General features: G+C 37.5%; 1 protein-coding gene across 3 annotated transcripts in view; it reads right to left on the bottom strand.

Moving 5' to 3' along the window:
* The window catches only part of CCDC50 (coiled-coil domain containing 50), a 101895-nt gene that overhangs the window by 11151 nt on the left and 66857 nt on the right, over positions 1 to 23887 (bottom strand). For 2 of the 3 annotated variants that reach the window (XM_053564894.1, XM_053564895.1), the window contains 6 exons: positions 14078 to 14195; positions 8772 to 9296; positions 3641 to 3756; positions 3188 to 3232; positions 2972 to 3076; positions 1147 to 1226 (listed from right to left, as the gene is read on the bottom strand). In XM_053564894.1, the coding sequence (XP_053420869.1) occupies positions 1147 to 1226; positions 2972 to 3076; positions 3188 to 3232; positions 3641 to 3756; positions 8772 to 9296; positions 14078 to 14195 (989 nt within the window). The remainder of the gene's footprint in view (positions 1 to 1146; positions 1227 to 2971; positions 3077 to 3187; positions 3233 to 3640; positions 3757 to 8771; positions 9297 to 14077; positions 14196 to 23887) is intronic. The other variant, XM_053564896.1, reaches the window with a different exon arrangement.

Consider the following 23887-nt stretch of genomic DNA (forward strand, 5'->3'; position numbering starts at 1 on the left):
AATAATAATCCAGACATATTTACCTCCTGAGAGCAGATTAGCTGCTTCTTATTTTACTTGAACACTGTGGGGATGTACTGAACTACACAGTTCTAAAATGTGCCTGAAAAATGTTTGGCATGTGTTTAACCAAAAGCTACACGAAGAACAGACTTTATATAATGAGGCTAAGTATACACTATTGTCCTCAAAGCAATATAATAAACCTGATATAATTTTCTGAAGAATATCTTCTAAACACATACGAGCTTAAAAACAGAGGATAATTTTTTAAGCAAACTAAATATATTCACTTAAGGAAAACAAGTCTAGCAGCTTAAGCCTGGGCAACGAGTGGAAACAACTGTGTATTTTTCAGGGCAATAAAATTTATATTTTAAAATTTAATAAATATAAATAATCAGGACCAAAATTCAGATTTTGAATTTGGACCAGATCCTGTAACTGGTGATTTCAAAAGGGTAGACTCAGTGTTACTATTGTTCTTTTATTTCTAGTATTTTCTCTTCATATTCAATCATAGTTCCTTTTGAAAGGGAACAAAAAGCAACAAAGTGAAAAGAAGTTGCTTCCCTGGAACTTAAACTTTAATGACTTGAAGTAGATAGCACCTGCTTCCTAATCATGACCCAGGACTGCTTGTGCTTCAGAAAGCGCACATCCAACAGCATAGCTATCTGGTCCAGTGTGATCTAGATAGTACGCAACCAATTACGTACTTATTTGCCTAGGATATGAGGCTCAGACAAAAGTTTGAGCATGTGTAAATGTCATACACATACAGCATAACCAGTGAAGCCGGTAAAGATTTCAAACCTGAGATTTTACTGAGGAAAATGGATAATCTCACGGTTTCCTAGCCGACACCATAAATTTAGTGAATAGAGAGAGAAGAAATGGTCCCAAGAAAATGTACCCCTTCTTACGTACCCCAGTGCTTATAAAATTCCCCTGATTTAACTTATACGACCTAATGTAAGACTGCAAATAAAGTTTGAAAATAACTCTGCAAGACTTAACACCACCTCACAATTGTGGATTTTTGGATCTCCTCTCCAAAGAAAAAATAGTCTTCTCAGGCAACTGACTTCTCCTTACTCACCCCGAAGTCCACTTCCTCACTTTCCTTTTCAGCTGTCATCTTACCGTGCTGGCCTGTCACTCTTAGAACGGTGAGGTTCATCACTCTCTTTTGACTTTGAGTGTGCTGATTTGGCTGTTTTGGGCTATGTACAGAAAAATAAAAAACAAACAAACAAAAAAAAAACACACATACAAAAAAAGAAAAAAAACATGATACAGAAACATTGAATAAACAAGAGGAAAGATTAGGTTTAGAAAATATAAATACCACGCCAAGCTTTCCTTTAGTAATTTCAGGTTACTTACATTTAGTTAAGCAGTGTAAAATATTTTTATATTTGGCCATTCAGAGTTAGAAAATTTAAACTACAAAGGTGTGCCGGAGGCTTCAGAGCAGCTAGACCAGTAGCTGAACACAGACGGACGAGCTCTCCCATGTGGGTGTGCTCAGCCACCAATCATTAACCCAATAGCTGCACACAAACTGCCAAGAATGGTGGAAACACCAGAGTCCCTGGAAGCTAAGTTGTGCTCACAAACTTATTCCTGAACACCTGACTTGGGGCTCATGATTTTCCGGTGAGCAAACTAGGGCAAGTTCAGGTCAACTTTTCTGGAAGAGGGACTGTCCCAGCACCAGTTATAGGATCTGGAAATCACAGAGGTTATAAGTATGGCCATTGCCCTCTGACTTTCCTGATTTATAATCCTTAAAATATCTACCCTTTCCTAGTTAAAAAAAAAAAAAAAAAAATTGAGTAACATCCAGGCAATTATATGTGGCTAAATTTATGTACTAGAAGTATTAGGGAATCCTTGACTATGATAAAATATGTGAAGAAAAATCTTGAGATACTAAGAGGAAAAGAGAATAAATTAGATATAAACTTAATAAACACGGAAATAATACTTTCATTTGCTTTTAGATCTGCATAACTGAATAACAGCATAGTTTTTACATCTTCATTTTCCTTACGATCACTGCTAAGACTGTGAAGAGGGATCAGAGATCCCCAAGGGAGAGGGTCATTTCAAAGAGCACAAACATCAACTACATCGTGGAGACACACCCTCAGTTGCATCCTTCCTCTAACGCCTGTTCTGTAGGAATTTTCTTCCTCTTCCTCTGGTCTTCTTCCACCCAGCTTCACCTATTTGCTAGCTGTCCACAGCTTGTCTTCCAGCTTTATATACTATCATCAGGAAAAATATCATGTCGGTCCAGAGTAGTGCCTTACACAGTGCCTGATGAGTAAAGTCTACCGAACTGAACCTGCAACTACCACACACAACGAATCAGGTGACTTTACAGAGAACAAACTGCAGTCATTGATCATTTTGTCAACTATTTCTGATTAATGAGGGGAAAGACAACAGTCCAAACCCACACTAACCAGTTCTTGCGCTGTAACATAAGCAATGGTTGCTGGTGACAAGTATGTATCTGTTAGTCTGCCATAGACAAAGATATGTGTCAAAGGAAAAAGGAACAGGTGTGTCACAGGGATAAAGAAAAATGCGAGCACAGAAAGAAAGTAGAAACAGCCAGAGAAGGTCACTGGAAAATCTGAATGCATGTGAAAATGCCACGTTCTCCTGCAGTCTAGATAATGGACATGAAAACTAAGATCGTTCATGACCAGAAGCCCTTGCATTTCAGTTGGTTTTAACAGAATGAGTTTTTCAATCTTAGAAGTAACTTTTTACTGAGTTAATTTTAAGAATTCGATAATTTTCCATAGTGATAAACTTTTACCAATCAAATTCATACACAATACAGATGATTTGCATATACTAAATATATCTGCAGAGCTTACCCTAAAACCAGAGTCCTCTTTTTATCTCAAATTAAAAATAACCAAAAAACCCCACAAAACCCACACCCTACCTTCCACTCAGGGTCATGCTTTCTTTTGTCTAAAGATGATTTCTCCCTCTCCTTGGCTTTCTTGTAAGCTTTCTTTTCTTCAGCCATTAGAAGTCGAGCTATTTCCTAAACAAAATGCAGCCAACATTATTAACTGCAATTATAGGTAGAAAAAATACCAGGATATTTTCAAAGAATATCAGCTAAATTCAATTCATTAACTAACATAAAACTTACCTCATCCTGGGCTACTTGAGCTGCTCTCATGTCCACCTGGGTAGCCTGTGATACACAAAATACAACACAAAAAAATTGGAATCCATGTTTTCCATTTAAAAAATCTTATATAAAATAGTATTTGAACCTAGTTGTGATGAACATTCCTGAAGCTGATAAGCAGTTGGTATACTATCATCAACCAGAGCAGGGGCTCTTTTGATAAATTCTACAGCAGAGTCTAAGAGAATTGTCAGAACTGAATCATGGAGAGATAGGGATGTAAGTTCTATTGCTAATGCTTACTTAATAAATAAATCTGGATACTCTATTTTCATTGTCTTGATTTTTCCACTCAAAAAATAGTAATTAGTTTCTCAACTGATTGAGGACGATAATGCCTATTATATAATCTCAAGATTGATTGGATTCATAAAAAACCTGATTCACCTAAACTTTTGGCAATTTACTCACCAGAAGTTCCTCTTCTTGCAGCTTTCTGGCAATTTCAGCATCATACCATTCCTGATCCCTGTGGGTCACTCGTGATGGGGTAGAGACAGCTTCTTTCACTACTCTTGTCTTTGTTCCTTAAAAAAAAAAAAGGAAGAAAGACAAGAAAATTAAAATAGAAACTCAGTGTAATAAGGCAACTGAGTATGTTCTCTGAAAAGCTGAAAAATTTAAGATAAAGATTTTCTTTAGTAAGTGTGGAGTGCATTTACAGTATTTTCTGCCCTAGGCATGGACGTGGCAATGAAGATAACTTACACATTTAAACAAAGTTGCCCACTCAAACCTGCCTGGTAAAAACTCCCCTTTCACATGGTTTCAACAGCAGAAAATCATGTAAGGAACTCCAAGTTGAGGTCTTGGCAGAATAGGAAGTGAAGGGGAAAAAAGAATTTAAAGAAAAGAAGTTATAGAGTCACAGATTTTAAAAGAGACTAAACTGTCAAAACAGGAGGAGAAAAGAGGCTTCATTTGAATTACCTGAGCCTACAACCCTTACTGCAGAGGGTTGAAACAGCATCGCCTAGGGGATAGGGGATAACACCAGTTAGCCAAGCAGTGGCTCTGCCATGGCTTCTGCTATAGTGGTAAACACACTCACTTGCTTTAGATTTTTCCCATAGTTAAACTTCAGGAAAGATTCAAGGGAAATACCAAGTGCACACAATGACTTCCGAGTTCTATTCCTCTGCAGAGAAGGAACACGGGAGACTGGTGGTCAACTATGGCTATATACTCCTACTCAAATATATACTCCTATTCAGAATCAACAATAATTCTGAATGCAGTGAATTACTTATTTACTGCTGATTAGCCAGCTGAAACAGCGAATTTCAGTACATGAACTACTGAAGGGAGAAAGAGGATGTGCTCCTAACTGCCCATCTCTCTACACGGAGGGCTGCCACCCAAGGCTGCATATTAGAGTCACTTGGAGGTACTTTAAATAAATACAAAAAATATCTTCCCCAACCCTCAGAGATTCTAATTTAAGTAGCCTGAGTGAGCCCTGGCCTTGGAATAAGTTTTTAAGTCTTCCCAGTTCCAGTTGATTCTTTCTTACCATCAGCAGTGGAACAAGTAATGTATTATATACATAAATAATAGGTTAAAATAATTTTTATCAAAATGCCTCACCACCGTTGCTTCATTTGCTTGCTTGATGTTAATCACAAAAAAAGAAAAGAAAAGAAAAAAAAAAAACAACTAAATTGTTAAAATTGAACAAATACAGACAACTTAAGTTATCTTGTGAAGCTTATCTTTGTAGAACTTCCAACCTGGCTTTATGGTAAATTAAAAAGCTTTATTCATACTTTCCCATGAATAAAGACTACTAAACCCTCTGCTTCAGGCCTACCAGATGCTGATTACACAGACCACATGAAATCATCTCTAGAACTACTAAATCTTATACTGCGCTGGCCTGATTTCAACCTGCATTTCTGAGTGGGCTGTAAGAGTAGACCTGATAGAACACAAACCTCCCTGAGTTGTGATTAGCTTGTGCATAACTAGAAAGGCAAATTTCAGGAAATATGCATAAAATTAGACAGACAACTTAGTATTGGGCAAGGTCAGCGGACAAGATAGGCTGCGATACAATATTCTAATCTGTAGCAAAGTGATCCTTCAGTGAGCAGCCTATAACCTCGTTGAGGAGGGCAGAACGCACTGAGCTCCTTCAATTTTCCCATCCAGTGAGATGGTGACAGGGGGACGTGCTCAGATTCCAAGATACCAAACTTTCCCTGCAATTATGTCTCCTACTATACACCACAGAATTAACTGAGAAAGTATTTTGTTTTAAATTTTATCAAAGACATGTTTTTTAAATTCTATCAAAGACATACTCAACTGAATAGCTGTAATTGATTTGACAGGGTAATAAAATTGCAAGCTCTGACAAGTTAAAAAGACAAGACAACTTCACTGATAAGGGTCAGAATCTGAAGTGACATCTCTTCAGTCCCAAGTATTTAAAGGAGTAACGGTTTGTTTAAACCCTTGATATATCACTGGAATTTGCAAGTCTTAGGAAGAAGAAAATCTTCACAACCTGGCTTTCTGGACTGGCAGGAAGCCCTCACTATAGTAACCCCTGGACATAGGTAACAAGTTTTTTAAAATATATATGACAAGGAATCACCAATAATGCAATGTCAGGCCGTCATTACAGAAAACAGATGTTTAAAACATAGTTAATTTAAAAAGATTAATGAAATAGCTGCCTTCATACAGGTAGCCTAAAGAGAATCTAGAAACTTGTTTTCAAATCATCAGTTGAGCTGTATTTTCAACAGCTCCAGTATTGCTTAATCTAAGTCTTCCTTGTTTATTCTATTCAACATCCTCCAGTCTGAGAACACAAGAACACAAATAAAGGAACAAATAAAATGTTCTCCTTAAATAAGTTCTGATAGAATAAAACTATTAAAAGTGCTGGTATTCAAGATAAATTTATTCTGAGTTTAAAATAAGGTAAAATGGGGCAGCGCCTGTGGCTCATGGAGTAGGGCGCAGGCCCCATATCCCAGAGTTGGCGGGTTCAAACCCAGCCCTGGCCAAAAACTGCAACAATAAAAAAAAAAAAAAAAAATAGAATAAGGTAAAATGATGACTGGCAGATTTTTTTTTTTCAATACCAGGCAAGAGTACTTTGTAATAAACTAGTCTGACACTGAAGAAATTCCACAGTATATTTGGTTAACAATTCACAGCAGGAAATGGAGGTATTTTATGGCCCTGACAGCTTAGATCTTAACCTGCAGAAAATGATAAGCTGTTAAGAATTTATAGTCCAACAGAGAAAGATTACTGGAGAAATCTTGTACTTCATTTAGCAACTTTATTTTGCATTCTTTTTTCAACTATATATGTCACTCTGCAAATAAGCTGAGTGCCGTTTTTTGGGTTTTTTTTGGGGGGGGTCATCCCACTGGTTTCTTCATTATTAAGTCAGATAAAACTCTGGCCTGTGCTAACAACTTTATGAACTGTGATTTTACAACAGCAAGAACAGGTACCAGTACTCAGTAATTATATTTTTATTTAATCGATGATCTGACCTATTCCAGGGAGTTTAACAATCGAAATATTGAATTTTATACAGTAAGCTAAAGATAATGATAGACACTAAGCCACTCGGGTTGTGGCCATTTTAGTATCTGCCTAGCCACAAAGTTTTTTAAAATCTCATGCTGGCAAAATAAAACATTTACAATCCCTGTAGTTAAGCCAGTGTTTAGTTTCATGCTTCCCAAGCCTGTTTAAAGACCCTAGAGCACAACTAAAAGCCATAAAAGCCTAATGAGCTCTCAGAGCTCTGTACTATGTCAGACTGACAGAACCAGAAACCAGAGGTCAGAGTGATCATCACTGTTCCACTATACTCCCCCACACCTTTGAAACTCCAACCTGAACTTCTAAACCTAGAAGTTTAGAACTTCCTCATAAACTTCTAAACCTAGAAGTTTACAACTTCCTCATAAACCTAGTTTAGGTGGATTTTACCACTCTCTCCTCTATTCCTCAGCAGCTCTTTATTCATGTCTCCCTAACAAAGTGCATCTAGTTTGGAATTATTTACATATTCTTCCTTTTGGCTTGACTATTAACACTCTAAGGCTCAAGCCCAAGGCAAGAATATGTGTAGCAGATACTCAATATGGCTTGCTGAAATGAATTTTAATTTTCTTTACAACCAAGTCCTTTAATAAGAGATAACATGACAGAAACAGAACCAAATGAATCAATCTGATAATCTGCAACCTAGAAACCAGTTTCCCAATCACAAGTAGAGCTTGACGAGGCTGCAATAAAGAAGAAACCAGGAACAGATGCCTCCTTGCTACAACTTTCCCAATAACCATCCACTTCTATAAAACTTCAGTGAAATTAAAATAAAACTTGAAAGATGAGTACAGATAGCACGGTGTACATGATGCCAGATAGTATGGTGTTACTACATGGAAAACATCACCTCAGCAGACTCCAAAAAGAAGAGAGAGCCACAGCTGGGTCAATGATGGACTTCAGAGTTCAGCCTCAGAGATGCTAGAAATCTAACTTCATTACTATGTAGGAATCAAGAACTTACCAATATTGACAAATTACAACACCAACTGTAGAGTTAAGCTGGAGAAAGTTAAAGCATAAAAAGAAACATAAGGCAATGACTTTTAAAGTTAAGTTCATAAGAATCACCTCCAAGTCTAAAATATTCCCAAACTTCCTGGCCTTTCTCCATAAATGAAAATATAGGGCGGTGCCTGTGGCTCAGCGGGTAGGGTGCTGGCCCCATATGCCGAGGGTGGCGGGTTCAAACCCAGCCCTGGCCAAACTGCAACAACAACAAAAATAGCCGGGCATTGTGGCGGGCGCCTGTAGTTCCAGCTACTTGGGAGGCTGAGTCAAGAGAATTGCCTAAGCCCAAGGAGTTGGAGGTTGCTGTGAGCTGTGTGACGCCACGGCACTCTACCAAGGGCAATAAGGTCAGACTCTGTCTCTACAAAAAAAAAAAAGAAAATATACATGAAACCCAGAAATCTGCATTTTTAGGGAAGAGCTGATTCTGACAAAAATGGACTGAGGCCAATAATTGAAGAATTCTGTCTTAAAAGATTATCTATCGAACCCTTCCTTTTATGAGAAAGTTGAGGTCTGGAATATCTAGTACTTCAGCTCTAGCAGCCTTTTAGTTAGGCAAATACCATTAAGGCAATACCATCAGATATTATGGGTTTACTGACATAGAACCAGAAATTCAGGAAGTTTGATTTGATATTAGACTCTCTGATGTATGGTCTTGGCAAACGAAGAACTGTACCTGAGACAGGCACCTCCATGTAACGTGGGCCCAGAAGAATCCTCCATGGGTCCAGCACAGTCTCACAGAAGGGGAAAGGTGCAGGGACTCTCCCCTTCTTCCTAAAGTCCTGAGATTAGGTACATACCTTTTATACTGTTTGGTCCTAGGATTTATTTCAAAGTCATGAGCACAAACTGGAGAGAAGTAAGTTTTCTTCTTAAATATACTGGTTTGTATGTTTATACATATACCAGGACTTCCCACAAGACTGTCCTTTATTACCTGTGTTCTGAAGGTGGACTTGCTCTTCACTCTCTGAGAAAGGAGGAGACCAGGATCTATGTCTCCTTTCTCTGAGCTCACCTTGCCCACGGTCCTTCCCATAAACATCTTTGCAGTGAGGCCCAGCTTTCTGTGAGGAGTTGGGTGGAATTCGGTCTTCGTGTCGAGAATGTTTTTCCCAATTCCAAGTTCGATGGCTACGCTTAGCCTCCCAGTCATCAACTTCAGTGCTCAGAAACACCTCACCACTGATCTTGGGAAGTGGAGATCTCTGGAGCCTCTCCTGCCCAGATCCTTTCTTTTCATGCTGCTCCCTGTTACTCTGAGGATCATCTCTCACTCCGCCCCAGTTAGAAGATGACAAAGGCCTCTTGGATGAGCAGTGTTCTTCCAGGTCTTCCGAGTCCTTCAGTGCATGTTTAAGTTTCTCCTTTCTCTGCTTCACAGTCTTTCCATCACTTGGGAGTCTGTGAGACTCTGAGAAGCCAGACCCCAATTCCCTGGCCCTCCTTGACCTAGGGTGGTCTGAGGAGAGGTGGAGGGGTGTGAGAAATAAAAATGCAGGTTAACTTAATGAGAGTTGCAAACTCATTACACAGGGGAGAGTACGGGCCCAAGTTTAACATACTCTTAAAACGGAGAAAACTGCTTTTATGACTGAATGAATTAAGAAGAGGAGAAACAGCATTTACGGGATTGGTCCAGGCACACATGAAGGGGTCTTGGGTACACAGACAAAAAGGTGAAAAACTCAAAGTAAGTGAAATAATTTAATTTGAAAGAAGACTATGATCATGATCAGGCAGAGTTAGCAGAGTACTTTAATATTTGCCAAACAAAAATTACAGCATTAAACAGTAAATTCCACTATAAAACTAATTTGAAACTAAGTACAGTGTAAAAAGTAGGGGTTGAAGAGTCTCATAAAATAATAAAAAATTAAGCTTTGTGACTTCAGTTACACGCTTTGAAACATTCTTATGAGAAATGACAATGAAGTTATCCCAAAATGCTCCTAGGTTCTTAGTTCAGAAAAATGATCTACAGATTTCTGTATCCCTTTCCCCTTATGTGGCCAAAGCAAACATGCCCGGCCACTTGCTACAATAGCTCTATACCACAAGAGCTATGGAAATGTGTTACAGGAATTATTAGAAAGTTGTTACTGCATTTTGACAGGGATGACTGGAAAAAAAATATTCATTCTCTAGTTCACCAACTGTGATAAGCTTTAAACCCTTATAAGAAAAAAAAAGATTGGTGTGGAAGAGGGTGGAGTCGAATTTTAAATGAATAAATGATCCTGTTAGGTAACTTTAGATTCCTCTGTTGTCAATCTCTCATTAAAACCCAACAAAGGGAAAAATTTTAAAGTGATGCCTTAATGAAACAGAAAAAAGGAGTCACTTTCTAAATACGTTTCCAAAACGTTATAATACTGTGTTCTTCATATAAAAATAGAGTTAAGTGCTAAACATACAAGGACCCCAGTTTAACACAATCCTCAAAAGAAGCACACACATGGTGGCCTGGTCAGGTGTCATTTAGGCACAAGCATGTTGTGAAAACAAAGGCAGCAAATTACTATGTACTTTGCAAGAACATACTGATTTTAATATTTTCTAAAAATTTTATGACTTTTTTATATAATAACAGAAATCCTAATTCCATGAAAAATTGCTAAGATAGCTAAAATACATTCCTTACTGGAATTAACCACTTGCTAAATTGCATTTGAAACAACTACCATAATTTAATGACAGGTAGACAAAATAAGGCCTGTACATTTTCTCAGGGGTTGTTTTTTTTTTTTTACAGTTTGTTTCCTTTAAGATTATTACTCTGATAAAGGAATAGCGTGAGAAGACAAATGCTAAATGCCCCACTGATTGCAAAAGCTTTTACTCAAAAACTTGAAATTGTTTCCTCTTAAGCTCTTCAGAAGAAAAGGAAATTGGCTTCCAAGATTAATCTAGATTAAAATTTGTCTTCTAAGCAGTCTATAAAAGTATTTATTTTCATAATTTATGTTTAAATTTAATTTTACATAAAATAATAGTGAAACAGAATAATTACTCTCTGTAATAAAAAAAGTGTCTGCTCTTTTACCCAAACTATTATTTTTAAGTCTATCTTAACAACTGAGGAAGAATCAATGACCAGCTAGTTAAATGAGGACCACATTCCAGAGAATAATAACGCTACAGTGGTAACACCTTGTGCTCATGGGGAAGTGTAAAAGGGAAGTTCACCTTTAAGCCCAAAAGAAACAAGAAGGGTTTTATTTTTGACTTGGATTTGTGAAAGCTATGATTGTTTTTGCTTTTAATTCCATCTAAATAATTCACTGATATTTGTAGTTTTACTGTAGGGAAATGTGTTACAGGAATTATTAGAAAGTTGTTACTGCATTTTGACAGGGATGACTGGAAATTCATTCTCTAGTTCACCAACTGTGATAGCTTTAAATCTGAGAAAGAAAAAAAAAGATTGGAACAGGAATGTGTTTGAATCCTTTAAAATCTTCCAGTTGAGAACTGAGACTTGAGTTTGAGACCACTGTTATTTGGCAAATATCACCAAGACATATACACACCACACACCCACACGCACACAGACACAGCTTTATTTTACATGTGTGCCTCCATGTTTCTTTCAAAATCAGATCATTTTTGTTTAGATACACAAAAATGTATCACACGTTACATAACACTGATCTATGTATAAACAATAGTACTTCAGAGTTTACTAAGTCTTCACCCAAACTGCAGTACTTGATAACAATCATATGAAGGATTGTTTTTTTTTTTTTTTTTTGAAACAGAGTCTCACTATGTCACCCTCAGTATAGTGCCGTGGTGTCACAGCTTACAGCAACCTCCAACTCTTGGGCTTAAGTGATTCTCTTGCCTCAGACTCCCAAGTAGCTGGGACAACAGGCTCCCGCCACAATGCCCAGTTATTTTTTATTATAGTTTTCATTGTCGTCGTTTTTAGCTGGCCCTGGCTAGGTTTGAACCTGCCACTCTATGTGGCTGGCGCCGTAACCACTGTGCAACAGGTGCTGAGCCTAAAGGACTTATTTGTATAATCTCCAATTTACAGATGTAAAACAAATTTAGAGTAATCATAATAGATAACTTCATTAAGATTACATTGTTCCAAAAAAGGGATATAGAACTTAAGCCATAATTCTTATGATTCCACAAACCATGACTAGTCACCAAGATGACTGCAATATGGCCAAGTGGCTTTGACAGAGAAACATGGATCCACTAATGAATAATACAGACGACTTAATAATTGATACAAATTTGACAAATGTTTTCGATGATTTCAAATTTGTAGAAAATCTATAAATGATCATTTTGAAAGATTCCTTTATTAAAATTTAAGTTAAATAAAAGCAGAAGAAATGACCATTTCTTTTATGACATACTGTGATTACTAGGTAAAGCAAAAATCAAATTATACAGAGATTGAAAAATATATTTTAAAATATCCTGGATGTGTTGGAAAAGGACCACTGTAAATAACTTAAGGATTGCTCTGTAAATATGAGCTGAATTATAATATGGTTTCTGTGGCACTCACATTAGTCTAACTCATAGGAACATAAATGAGAACTGCACATTTAGCAATATTTAATCTACCAACAACACAGTTTAGGTAAAAGAAAGTCCAGTTTTTATACACATGTTTATGAGGTTACCATCTCCATCCAATATACCCCTAACCCTTACAAGCGTATATGCTATTATCTAAAAATTTTGAAAGGTAGTTAAGATATAGATTTTTTTTTTAACTTTGAAACTATGTTAAGAATAATAAATAAATTTTAACATAGTTCCCTGCCCTACAGATGTGAATCAGGGTGACAGTACTCTGTTCAAAACAAATAGGTTTGAGTCTCAATTTAAGTCAGTATAGGCTTTATAAAAGAAAGGCTAAATTAAATATTTTAAAGTACTTAATTACCTGCCATCCTAATGTTTTTTAAAAGACTTGAGTTTAAAATACAAACTTTTATAATGATTATGCCTCTATCACACAATTTAAAATAAAAGCTAACAAAGGAAAAACACTGGATTACATTTCTAAGATTTTAATTGAACTGAAAAGTAACTCTTAACCTCTGGTCTCTAGAATAATAAAATATGGCAACAGTATTTCTTTTAAAATGACATAATATATAATTTTTGGCTACCAAGGAAGATAAGCATTTTACATATGGAGTAAGAATGTATTAAGCAATAAATAGAGAGTCAAACTGTTCATTAAATAGGTCATAATGTTGTGCTCTATCGATTATGTAAGTTTAGGGCAAAAATTTTTACTGGGCAAGATTATATTCAAACTATAACAATCCCACCATCTACATATGCACTGCTTACATTCTACTTATGAAAGACAAACATATACTTACCTTTTTAAATGGAATTATAGGAAAGCAGATGATAATTGGTTTGCAAGGCCCTTTGTGATCACTGACCTTAAAAATCTTTACTCTCTAGAAATTGCCTTTAAGTTTTGTTCACTTGTTATTCTAAGTATGGTTTCCAAGCCAAATGTCAATACGACACTTGAAACTAGAGCAAGTATCTTCAGTTTGACGGATCTTTGAAAGGAATGAAGAATACTTGCAAATACTCCTTTCCCAACACATTTTTAGATAAAGAATCACCACCACCATGTTGCCACCACCACACCATCACCCACTGCAGAAGTAGGCAAGAGAGAAGTGAAACTCTGAAAAGATTTCGCACCCTCAGAAATTATTCCATATGGTGATCAAATAGCAAAGAAAGCATCAAAAGCAAAAAACAAAGAGTAAACCTTAAAATTAATTAACAGTATCGTTTGTCATCAGCAGGCTAAACCCTTGGCCTACGTTTAAAAAACAAGAAAGCACAGAGCAATGCTTCATCACTCAGTAACTGATGCATGGCGTACCTTCTTCAACTGCACCACCCAGACTTTCTGGAGAAAGGTTAAATCCAGAGACCCATCTGCCATTTTACACACGAACTTTATGTGCTTTACCGCAACACAGCATTCCAAGTAACCGCAGCACAAAGAATGCATGCCAGTCTTTACAAAGCTATATTCAAATTTTAAAAGTCACAAAAATGCCTCCAGTTGTTTGACTAAGGAATTGATGAATTCATCAGATTCAAATAGAATCTGCCACAAATTTAAATGTACCCAGTGCTAGGGGATTAGAGAAACATTCCCAGGTTCCTCAGGTCACTTTATAAACAGGATTAAAGAAGTGTCTTGAATAGATATGGTGCAGACACTGTTACCTCCATCATCATGAGAGTAATTATCTCCATAAGCATTGGCTCCAGACAAGTCTAGAATGTGCTTCTTTCGCTTCTTCTCTTCTAGTAACTCCTTTTCTTGCAATAGGCGGGCTATGTCCTACAAAGACAAAAGGGAATGGAAATAAATGTTACCAGAGAATGAGTACACACTTCCAATGGAGTTCAACATTCCACTGCTAAGTTTTTATGAGCTCTGTCCATGGCTCTCCAGATGTTCTGGCATTAATTTCATGCAATCCAAATGCCACAGCTGATTGCTTAACAGAAATGGCACATGATCCAGATGAATTAGCCTGGTTTTCAATTGAATTTAGATTTAACATAACCTGAGGACGTTTAAACCTTAGTACTTTCTAAAGTTGGTTATATAACAGAATTTTTGAAATATGTATTTGTGGGCCCCTTTTCCAAGATGATTTGGTAAGTCTGCATACAGTAATCTATAAAACTTCATTAATTATGTTTATAATTTAATTTTTTTTTAAGACTTTTTCATGTGGTTCTGATTTACCTTTGCATTGGAGTGGTACTGTCTTAAATGAAAAAGAGAAAATAATTTTCCTCCTGTCTGCCACCTGTTTCAACCCTAGGCAAATTTTTAGCAGTAACTATGTGCAAAGCACTGTGAGAGACAGAGTGATAAATAACACTCCACACCTGCCCTCCAGAGGCTGTAATCCCTGTATGAAAACAAAAGAGTATGCAAATAATGACAATACAGTTAAATTTAAAAACATCTATGAAAAGAGGGAATATTATTTAGTTTGAAAGATTTAATACTAGACTTTGGCTCTGTATAAAGAACTGGATTTCAATAGGCTAAGTAAGGGGCGGCGCCTGTGGCTCAGTCGGTAAGGCGCCGGCCCCATATACCGAGGGTGACGGGTTCAAACCCGGCCCCAGCCAAACTGCAACCAAAAAATAGCTGGGCATTGTGCCGGGTGCCTGTAGTCCCAGCTACTCGGGAGGCTGAGGCAAGAGAATCGCTTAAGCCCAGGAGTTGGAGGTTGCTGTGAGCTGTGTGAGGTCACGGCACTCTACCGAGGGCTATAAAGTGAGACTCTGTCTCTACAAAAAAAAAAAAAAAAAAAAATAGGCTAAGTAAGGAGAAAAAACATCCGCAAAGTTATGAATGTTTTAAATGGCATCGATCTAGGGAACGGCCAATAGTCCAATCAGAACATAGATGTATTGTAGAGAAAAGTACAGCTAATAAAACAGTCTAAAGCCAGATCATAGGAAACCCTTATAGAAAATGTGAAGAAGTCTGGAGTCAATAATGTAGAGGATGAAGGTTTTGAGCTACAGAGTAATAATGTTCTGAATCTGAGGATTATTTCTATGAAAGCCTCATAATAGCATGTAAACATATATGTTCATGTACTTTTTTTTTTTTTTTTTTTGTAGAAACAGAGTCTCACTTTATGGCCCTCGGTAGAGTGCCATGGCCTCACACAGCTCACAGCAACCTCCAACTCCTGGGCTTAAGCGATTCTCTTGCCTCAGCCTCCCGAGTAGCTGGGACTACAGGCGCCCACCACAACGCCCAGCTATTTTTTGGTTGCAGTTCAGCCGGGGCCGGGTTTGAACCCACCACCCTCGGTATATGGGGCTAGCGCCTTACCGACTGAGCCACAGACGCCGCCCTGTTCATGTACATTTTTAATGAGAAAAGTCTAGAGTTCTTATCAGATTCGTAAAGGCTCACACAAATATGCCAACAATATTCACTGGTGCAAATGATAAAAGCAGTCATACGTAGTTTGAGATACTTATTATTTCTTTCTACTTATAATAAAGAGATGCTTTAAAGAGACATTGGAAGAGAAATAATTACCACTAATGTGAATTTGGGGGGCTTCGATTCTTTTCTTTTTCTGAGACAGAGTCTCACTTTGTCTTCCCAGCTAGAGTAGTGTTATCATAGCTCACTGCAACCTGAACTCCTGGGCTCAAATGATCCCCCTGACTCAATCTCCTAAGTAGCTGGGACTACAAGAATGCGCCACTGCACAGGGCTAATTTTCCTATTTTCAGCTCATGGGTTCTCATTCTTGCTCTGGCTGGTCCTGCTCAAGTTATCCTTCCACCTCAGCCTCCCTAAGTGCTAGGATGGCAGGTGTTAGCCACCATGCTCAGATGGGCTTCAATTCTTTACCTGAGAAAGATTGAACTATTCAATATTAAAATCAAATGTCTTTTACTTATTAACGCATCATTTTAATAAATCTGTCAGCGTTTACCAGGTGCTGGTCCCTGTGCCAGACTCATTACCTTTGACGTCTTACAAAGTTTAAGACACGTAGGGTTCCCGTGCTTCCCTATAGTTCCCTCACATTAATGCCTCTCCCAGAGCCTCACTTCTGCACGTTTTAAATTATTCTAATCGTTTTGCATAAATTAGTTAAACTGTTCTTCAAAACTAGTAGAATTTCCTAAATTCTTATACTGTTCATTGAAAAAGTAGAAAGAAATGTAAATACTTCTCTGGGCTATAGTGTTTACTAAGCACCCAACGGTATGTTTTCCTAAGTGGTTTGGTTTATGGTAAACAAAAATTTCCCCAGCTATAACTGAAGGAAAAATACAAAGGAAAATTATCAGGCCCAACTGCCAGCAGAAGTTATTACACTACCTTCCAAGGACGTGTAATTGCTTTCCTAGTATTGAATTTATTACTAATGAGTACACAGTAAGAAACCACTTTCCCAATATAAGAAATCAAGAAATAAAAATTACACTCCTTCCTTATAAAGTACAGCTAGTCAAATGAAATGCCTTTAATTAAAGTAGAATAATAATAATCATCATAATACGTCATGTACTTTAAAGCACCTAAACCTTTTTGCTCTTCTAAGCTCTTAGCTCTTTTTGAGTGAGCTTTCAAAGGGGTGAAAAGAAAAAGTTTGCTAGGCTTAAGAAGGAAAAGATAAAGAATTCAATGAAAACTGCCACTATGTTATAGCTAGGCTTTAGCACAAGTCAGTTCTCCTACCCACTTTGCAAGGATAACTGTGCAATGAGTTCAGTTAGGGGATTTCAACATAAATTTCCCCTAAAACAAACTAAAGATGGAAATTACTAGTCACAGTACTTGGATGTAGCTAACCAGCTTAGTCACCTTTAACAAAACAACCTCCTTGATCCTCAGCTTCCTTCCTGCTAATGGTTAGTCTAGAACAGGCATCCTCAAACTGCGGCCCACGGGCCACATGAAGCAGTGTAAATTGTATTTGTTCCCGTTTTGTTTTTTACTTCAAAATAAAGTATGTGCAGTGTGCATAGGAATTTGTTCATAGTTTGTTGTTTTTTTTTAACTATAGTCTGGCCCTCCAATGGTCTGAGGGACAGTGACTTGGCCCCCTGTTTAAAAAGTGTGAGGACGCCTGGTGCAGAAAAACATTTCCCCAAAGCCAGCACTGAGGAATACAGGTCTCAAAAAGGCCTCCAAAAAACACCTCAGCATTCAACAGAGGGCATGTACCAAATTTAATTATTTAAAATATACATTAGCATATTCAAAAAACCTAGGATCTAATTATTTTCTGTAACCTAGAATTTTCCAAATTACTTTATGACAGAAGCCTCTTTTTACATTAAAAAAAAATCACAAAATTAATGTTCTACATAACATAACTTAGGAAAACAAATGTAAAAGAACCCTCAAACCCCTTTAAGATCATTTAGAATTATTTTTTAATCAGATAGATTTTAGACTAATATGTAAAAATAACCCTGTTCCTTAAAAGACTTCCTAATAAATACCTTTATTGGAATGAGAATTTACCATTGTACATGTGTCTCACCTTTTTCTTTTCTGTTATCCAAGCTCACCCAACTCTGGAAAATTTGAAATTATAAGAAAGGGCACGGGTAAGGATCTCTGAAATGCTTTTAAAGGAAAGCAATTTTAATAAAAACATAGATTTACCAATTCCTTTAAAGGGGTTACAGACCATTAGAGAAATGGGATAATGGTCAATATTTCTTTAAGTTCTTACCTATTAAGCCTTAAAAGCAAAATGATTAGCATAATGTAAGACAAGGAAACACGAGGGCTCCAGCAGAGACATTAATGCACATGAGGGGCAGTGAAACCTAGAGGAGCCCTGCACATCTTTCCCACGTAGATGACAAATTATTGGAACATGGTATTGGGTTCCATGGGGTATTTTTATGGTTTGTAGGCTGAGTATCCCTAATCTGAAAATCAAAAATGCAAAATGCTCCAAATCTGAAGCACCACCACCAAGATGCTTCCTGGATTTCAGATTTTCAGATTACAGATGTTCTACCTATGATATAAGAGTTACTTCCCCCTTAAAGTTTTCACTTCTATCCTACAATGGTAGTGGGTTCCAAAAGAGAATCTTGAGTTTAAAAACAACCAAATAGAGAACTAAAGATGTGATTAGCAAAAGACTATCAGAAACTGGAAAAAAATAAAATTATTCCATTAGCGTTTTAAACAACTTTATTACCTGACGATTAACATACTAACATCTAACTCAGCAGGGAATCTTAAGGTAGGTATGACTCCAAAACATTATTCTTTAATATCAGGAAAACAGGATAATACCAATTCTATCATGTGAAACGCCAATATACCTAGGATAAGAAGAGAAAAAAATTTTTTTTCTCAACCAGAAATCTCCATCTCACTTTCCCTTTTGGTTATATATTTGTACACTTTTTTTTATCTTGAGACAGAATCTTGCTCTGTCACCCACACTGGAGAACTGTGGCCTCATGATAGCTCACTGCAATCTCAAACTATTAGGCACAGGTGATCCTCCTGGCTCAGCCTCCAGAGTAGCTGGGACCACAGGAGAATGCTACCAGGCCCAGCTAATTTTTCTATTTTTTGGAGAGGAAGGATCTCAAATCTTGCTCAGGCTAGTCTCTAACTCCTGCCCTCAAATGATCCTTCCCCCTAGGCCTCCGAGAGTGCTAGGATTACAGGTGTGAGCCACCACATCCAGCATGTATATGTATAAACTTACTTTTAAAGTGCCTAAACAGAGGGAATTTTTTTTTGAAGAAGAAGAAGTTCCATTCTGGTGATTTTATTTTATTTTATTTTATTTTATCAGGGAAATTTTTAACATCTAAAATGTACTGCTATTTGAGCTGGTCTCTAAATATTATCAGAGAATATATAAATATTTTTAGAACACAAACATAATAACCTTAAGAGTGTTATGAATAAGGACCATGGTTCACATTAGATTAACTTTTTAATGTAAACTGGTTACTAAGTTTATCCCCCAGCAGTCCATATTATAAATGGCTTCAAATTGTTGGACTAATGCCACAAACTTTTCATGACATGTTTGGGCATGTTAATGTTTACTTAAGAAAAAAAAATTTTTTTTGCTAAGATAGTTGCACATTCACATATAGATTAGGACCTCTATAACTTGACCACCCAAAGGACTATAACAAACTGGTCAATATACAGAGGTGATCAACATAAGGAACTAGGCCCATTGTACTGATTCGTGCATGGGATGCACATCCAGTCTTTGAAAATTAGGTCAACATAAGGAGGTGGTTAATATAGGGACCTAGTCAGCTATGGAGGTTCTGCTGTATTTAAACTGGTTCACTTCTAAACACACACACGTTCACACATACATACTTAGAATTTTATTTAAGAGTAACTAAGTTAAATCAACTAAATACATATTCCTTGGCTTTTACAAAATAACACTGACAAATGATTACGCTGAATAAGAAAAAGATCCCAATAGAACTAAGAATTAATCCACTTTCGGAGGTGGAGCAAGGTGGCGGCCGAGTAACAGCTTCCTTGCATGTGGACACCGTGAGTCTGGGGAGATAGGACTCCAGGCATCTCTGGCTGGTGGGATCTGCCTATCATTACCCCTGTGAGGATACAGGGAGTCAGCAAGAGACCTCTGGACCCCAAGAGGAGGACTAAAACAGTAGAAAAACGGCAAGTGGTCGCGTGTGTTCAATCCGTCTAAACGTGCCGGCAACTGTAAGCTCAGTAGCAGCGAGACTGCAAACCAGAAAGGCCTTACCTGTGAACTGTTTTGGTGTCTTTGGACTTGGCACTCAATTGAACTGCCTTAGGAAGAGCCTCAGCAGGAGTGAGGAGAACTTTGGCGGTTGTCTAGGGCCCCAGTCTGAGCCGCTGAGCCAGACGGAGCTAATAGTGTTTGGCTGTGGTCATAATGTGAGCGATCTGCCCCGGCAAGCTCAGCCCTCAGGGTCGCAGAGCTAGAATTGGGTGGGAGCTGGTAAACCAGAAACCAAGTAGCTTAAGGGTGGGGTCTGAGCCGCCTTGCACCAAAACCCTCAGGGGCAGAGTGAGACCGGTTTTGGCACACTGGGTAAGTGGATAGCCACTTCAGCAGTGATTCCAGCGACAAGCACTTTCCTGGGAAAGCTCCTGCTCAACAAGTTTACAAGTTCAAAGTACCTTTTAAGTGGGCTGAAGAGAGATTTAGGGTGTCTACCTGCTGGGGTTTGAGAAATCAGCAGCCTCCAGTCGTATCAGAACTGTGATTAACATCTCATACCCCAAAAGAACACGTGTTGCCCAGACAATATTCAATAACATATATATACTGCTTTGTTTTCGGTTGTGTTTTCTTTTTTTTTCCGTTTGGTTGGTTTTTTTGTTTATTTTGATGTTGTTGATGTTGTCTTGTTTTTCAATTTCAACCATTTCCATACAAATCCTTTATCTTTCTCAATTTTTCTAGTTTAATTATAATTTCCCATTGCTCCCTTTTTCAATAACTAGAACTTCATTTTTGCTAGCATTTCTACCGCCATTATTTACTTTCACCGAATTTTATCCCGTAAAGTTTTCTGTTTGCTTGTTTTGCTTTGATTTATACCATTTTTGTCTTTCCTCTCTACTTGGTGGAGGTGGGGTACTGTGTCTGATCAGGTTAGCAAAGAGATGCTGACCTCAAGGGAACCACCCAAATGGGCACCCCCAGAAGGTTGGTTTTTTTAAGGTTGTGTCAAAGTACCCTACTGTACACCTATATTGCTGTGTCTCCCTCCTTCTGCGCCTCTCTTCTTTTTGTCAATATTCCTTTTACCCACCCCCTCTCCTTTCTCTATTTTTCTTTTTTTTTTCTTATCACTCAGTCCTCCCTTCCCTCATCCCTTTTTTGCTCTTCAACCTTCTGACCGTTCTGGTCCTGTAACCCTCAATCCACAGGCACGAGAACTTAAAGAGCAAGAGGAAGTGAAAGGAAAATTAGGGGAAGGAAACAGATAAAAGAAATCACTCATGAGGAAGAATCAGCAGAAAACTGCAGGCAACATGAAGAACCAGTCCAGAACAACCCCGCCAAGGGACCATGAGGTAGCTACTGCAGAGGATTCCACCTATAAACAAATGTTAGGAATGACAAAAAGGGAATTTAGAATACACATGTTGCAAACAATGAAAGAAATGATGGAAACAATGAAGGAAACTGCTAATAAAGTAGAAAATAACCAAAAGGAAATTCAAAAACAGAATCAAATAAGAGATGAGCGATATGAAGAATATAAAAAGGATATAGCAGAGCTGAAGGAACTGAAATAGTCAATTAGGGAACTTAAAGATGCAACGGAAAGTATCAGCAACAGGTTAGACCATGCAGAAGAAAGAATTTCAGAGGTAGAAGACAAAGTTCTTGAGATAACTCAGAAAGCAAAAGAGGCAGAAAAGAAGAGAGAGAAAGCAGAATGGTCACTGTCACAATTATGGGACTTTATGAAGCGTTCCAAAATACAAGATATAGGAATTCCAGAAGGGGAAGAAGAATGCCCCAGAGGAATGGAAGCCACACTAGAGAATATTATAAAAGAAAATTTCCCAAATATCACCAAAGAGTCTGACACACTGCTTTCAGAGGGATATCAGAACCCAGGTCGCCTCAACTCTAACCGAGCTTCTCCAAGACACATTGTGATGAACCTGTCCAAAGTCAAGACAAAAGAAAAGATTCTGCAAGCTGCCAGGAGTAAGCGCCAGTCGTCCTACAGGGGCAAATCCATCAGAGTAACCGCAGACTTCACTAATGAAACTTTCCAACCAAGAAGAAAATGCTCATCTACCTTTAATCTACTTAAACAGACAATTTCCAGCCCAGAATTCTGTACCATGCTAAGATAAGCTTAAAAATTGATGGAGAAATCAAATCATTTATGGATATACAAACATTCAGGAAATTCGCCACATCAAGACCAGCTCTACAGGAAATACTTCAACCTGTTCTGCACACTGACCACCACAATGGATCAGCAGCAAAGTAAGAACTCAGAAATTAAAGGACAGAACCTAACCTCCACACTGATGCAAAAGATAAAACTAAGCAATGGACTCTCACAAAATAAGACGAATAGAATACTACCACACTTATCAATTATCTCAATAAATGTTAATGGTTTGAATTCCCCACTGAAGAGACATAGATTGGCTGACTGGATTAAAAAACACAAGCCATCCATTTGCTGTCTGCAAGAAACACACCTGGCTTCAAAAGACAAATTAAAACTCCGAGTAAAGGGTTGGAAGACAATCTTTCAGGCAAATGGAATTCAGAAGAAAACAGGAGTTGCAATCTTATTTTCAGATACATGTGGATTTAAAGCAACGAAAGTCAAAAAAGACAAAGATGGTCACTTTATATTGGTCAAGGGAAAAATACACCAAGAAGACATTTCAATTCTAAGTATTTATGCACCCAATTTAAATGCTCCCAGATTCTTGAAACAAACCTTACTCAGTCTGAGCAATATGATATCTGATAATACCATAATAACAGGGGACTTTAACACTCCTCTCTCAGAGCTGGACAGATCCTCTAAACAGAAATTAAACAAAGATATAAGAGATTTAAATGAGACCCTAGAACAACTGTGCTTGATAGACACATATAGAACACTCCACCCCAAAGATAAAGAATATACATTCTTCTCATCACCCCCTGGAACATTCTCCAAAATTGATCATATCCTGGCACACAAAACAAATATCAACAGAATCAAAAGAATTGAAATTTTACCTTGTAGATCTTCTCAGACCATAAGGCACTAAAGGTGGAACTCAACTCTTAACAAAAATGCTCGACCCCACCCAAAGGCATGGAAATTAAACAATCTTCTCTTGAATAACAGATGGGTGCAGGAAGAAATAAAACAGGAGATCATTAACTTCCTTGAGCATAACAACAATGAAGACACAAGCTACCAAAACCTGTGGGATACTGCAAAAGCAGTTTTGAGAGGAAAATTCATCACTTTAGATGCCTACATTCGAAAAACAGAAACAGAACACATCAATAATCTCACAAGAGATCTTATGGAATTGGAAAAAGAAGAACAATCTAAGCCTAAACGCAGTAGAAGAAAAGAAATATCCAAAATCAAATCAGAGATCAATGAAATTGAAAACAAAAGAATCATTCAGAAAATTAATGAAACACGGAGTTGTTTTTTCAAAAAAAATAAATAAAATAGATAAACCATTGGCCAGACTAACGAGGAATAGAAAAGTAAAATCTCTAGTAAACTCAATAAGAAATGATGAAGGGGAAATAACAACTGATCCCACAGAGATACAAGAGATCATCTCTGAATACTACCAGAAACTCTGTGCCCAGAAATTTGACAATGTGAAGGAAATGGATCAATATTTGGAATCACACCCTCTTTCTAGACTCAGCCAGGAAGAAATACAGCTCCTGAACAGACCAATTTCAAGCACTGAGATCAAAGAAACAATAAAAAATCTTCCAACCAAAAAATGCCCTG

This window comes from Nycticebus coucang, chromosome 16, assembly GCF_027406575.1.
Source record: "Nycticebus coucang isolate mNycCou1 chromosome 16, mNycCou1.pri, whole genome shotgun sequence".
Classification (NCBI taxonomy): domain Eukaryota; kingdom Metazoa; phylum Chordata; class Mammalia; order Primates; family Lorisidae; genus Nycticebus; species Nycticebus coucang.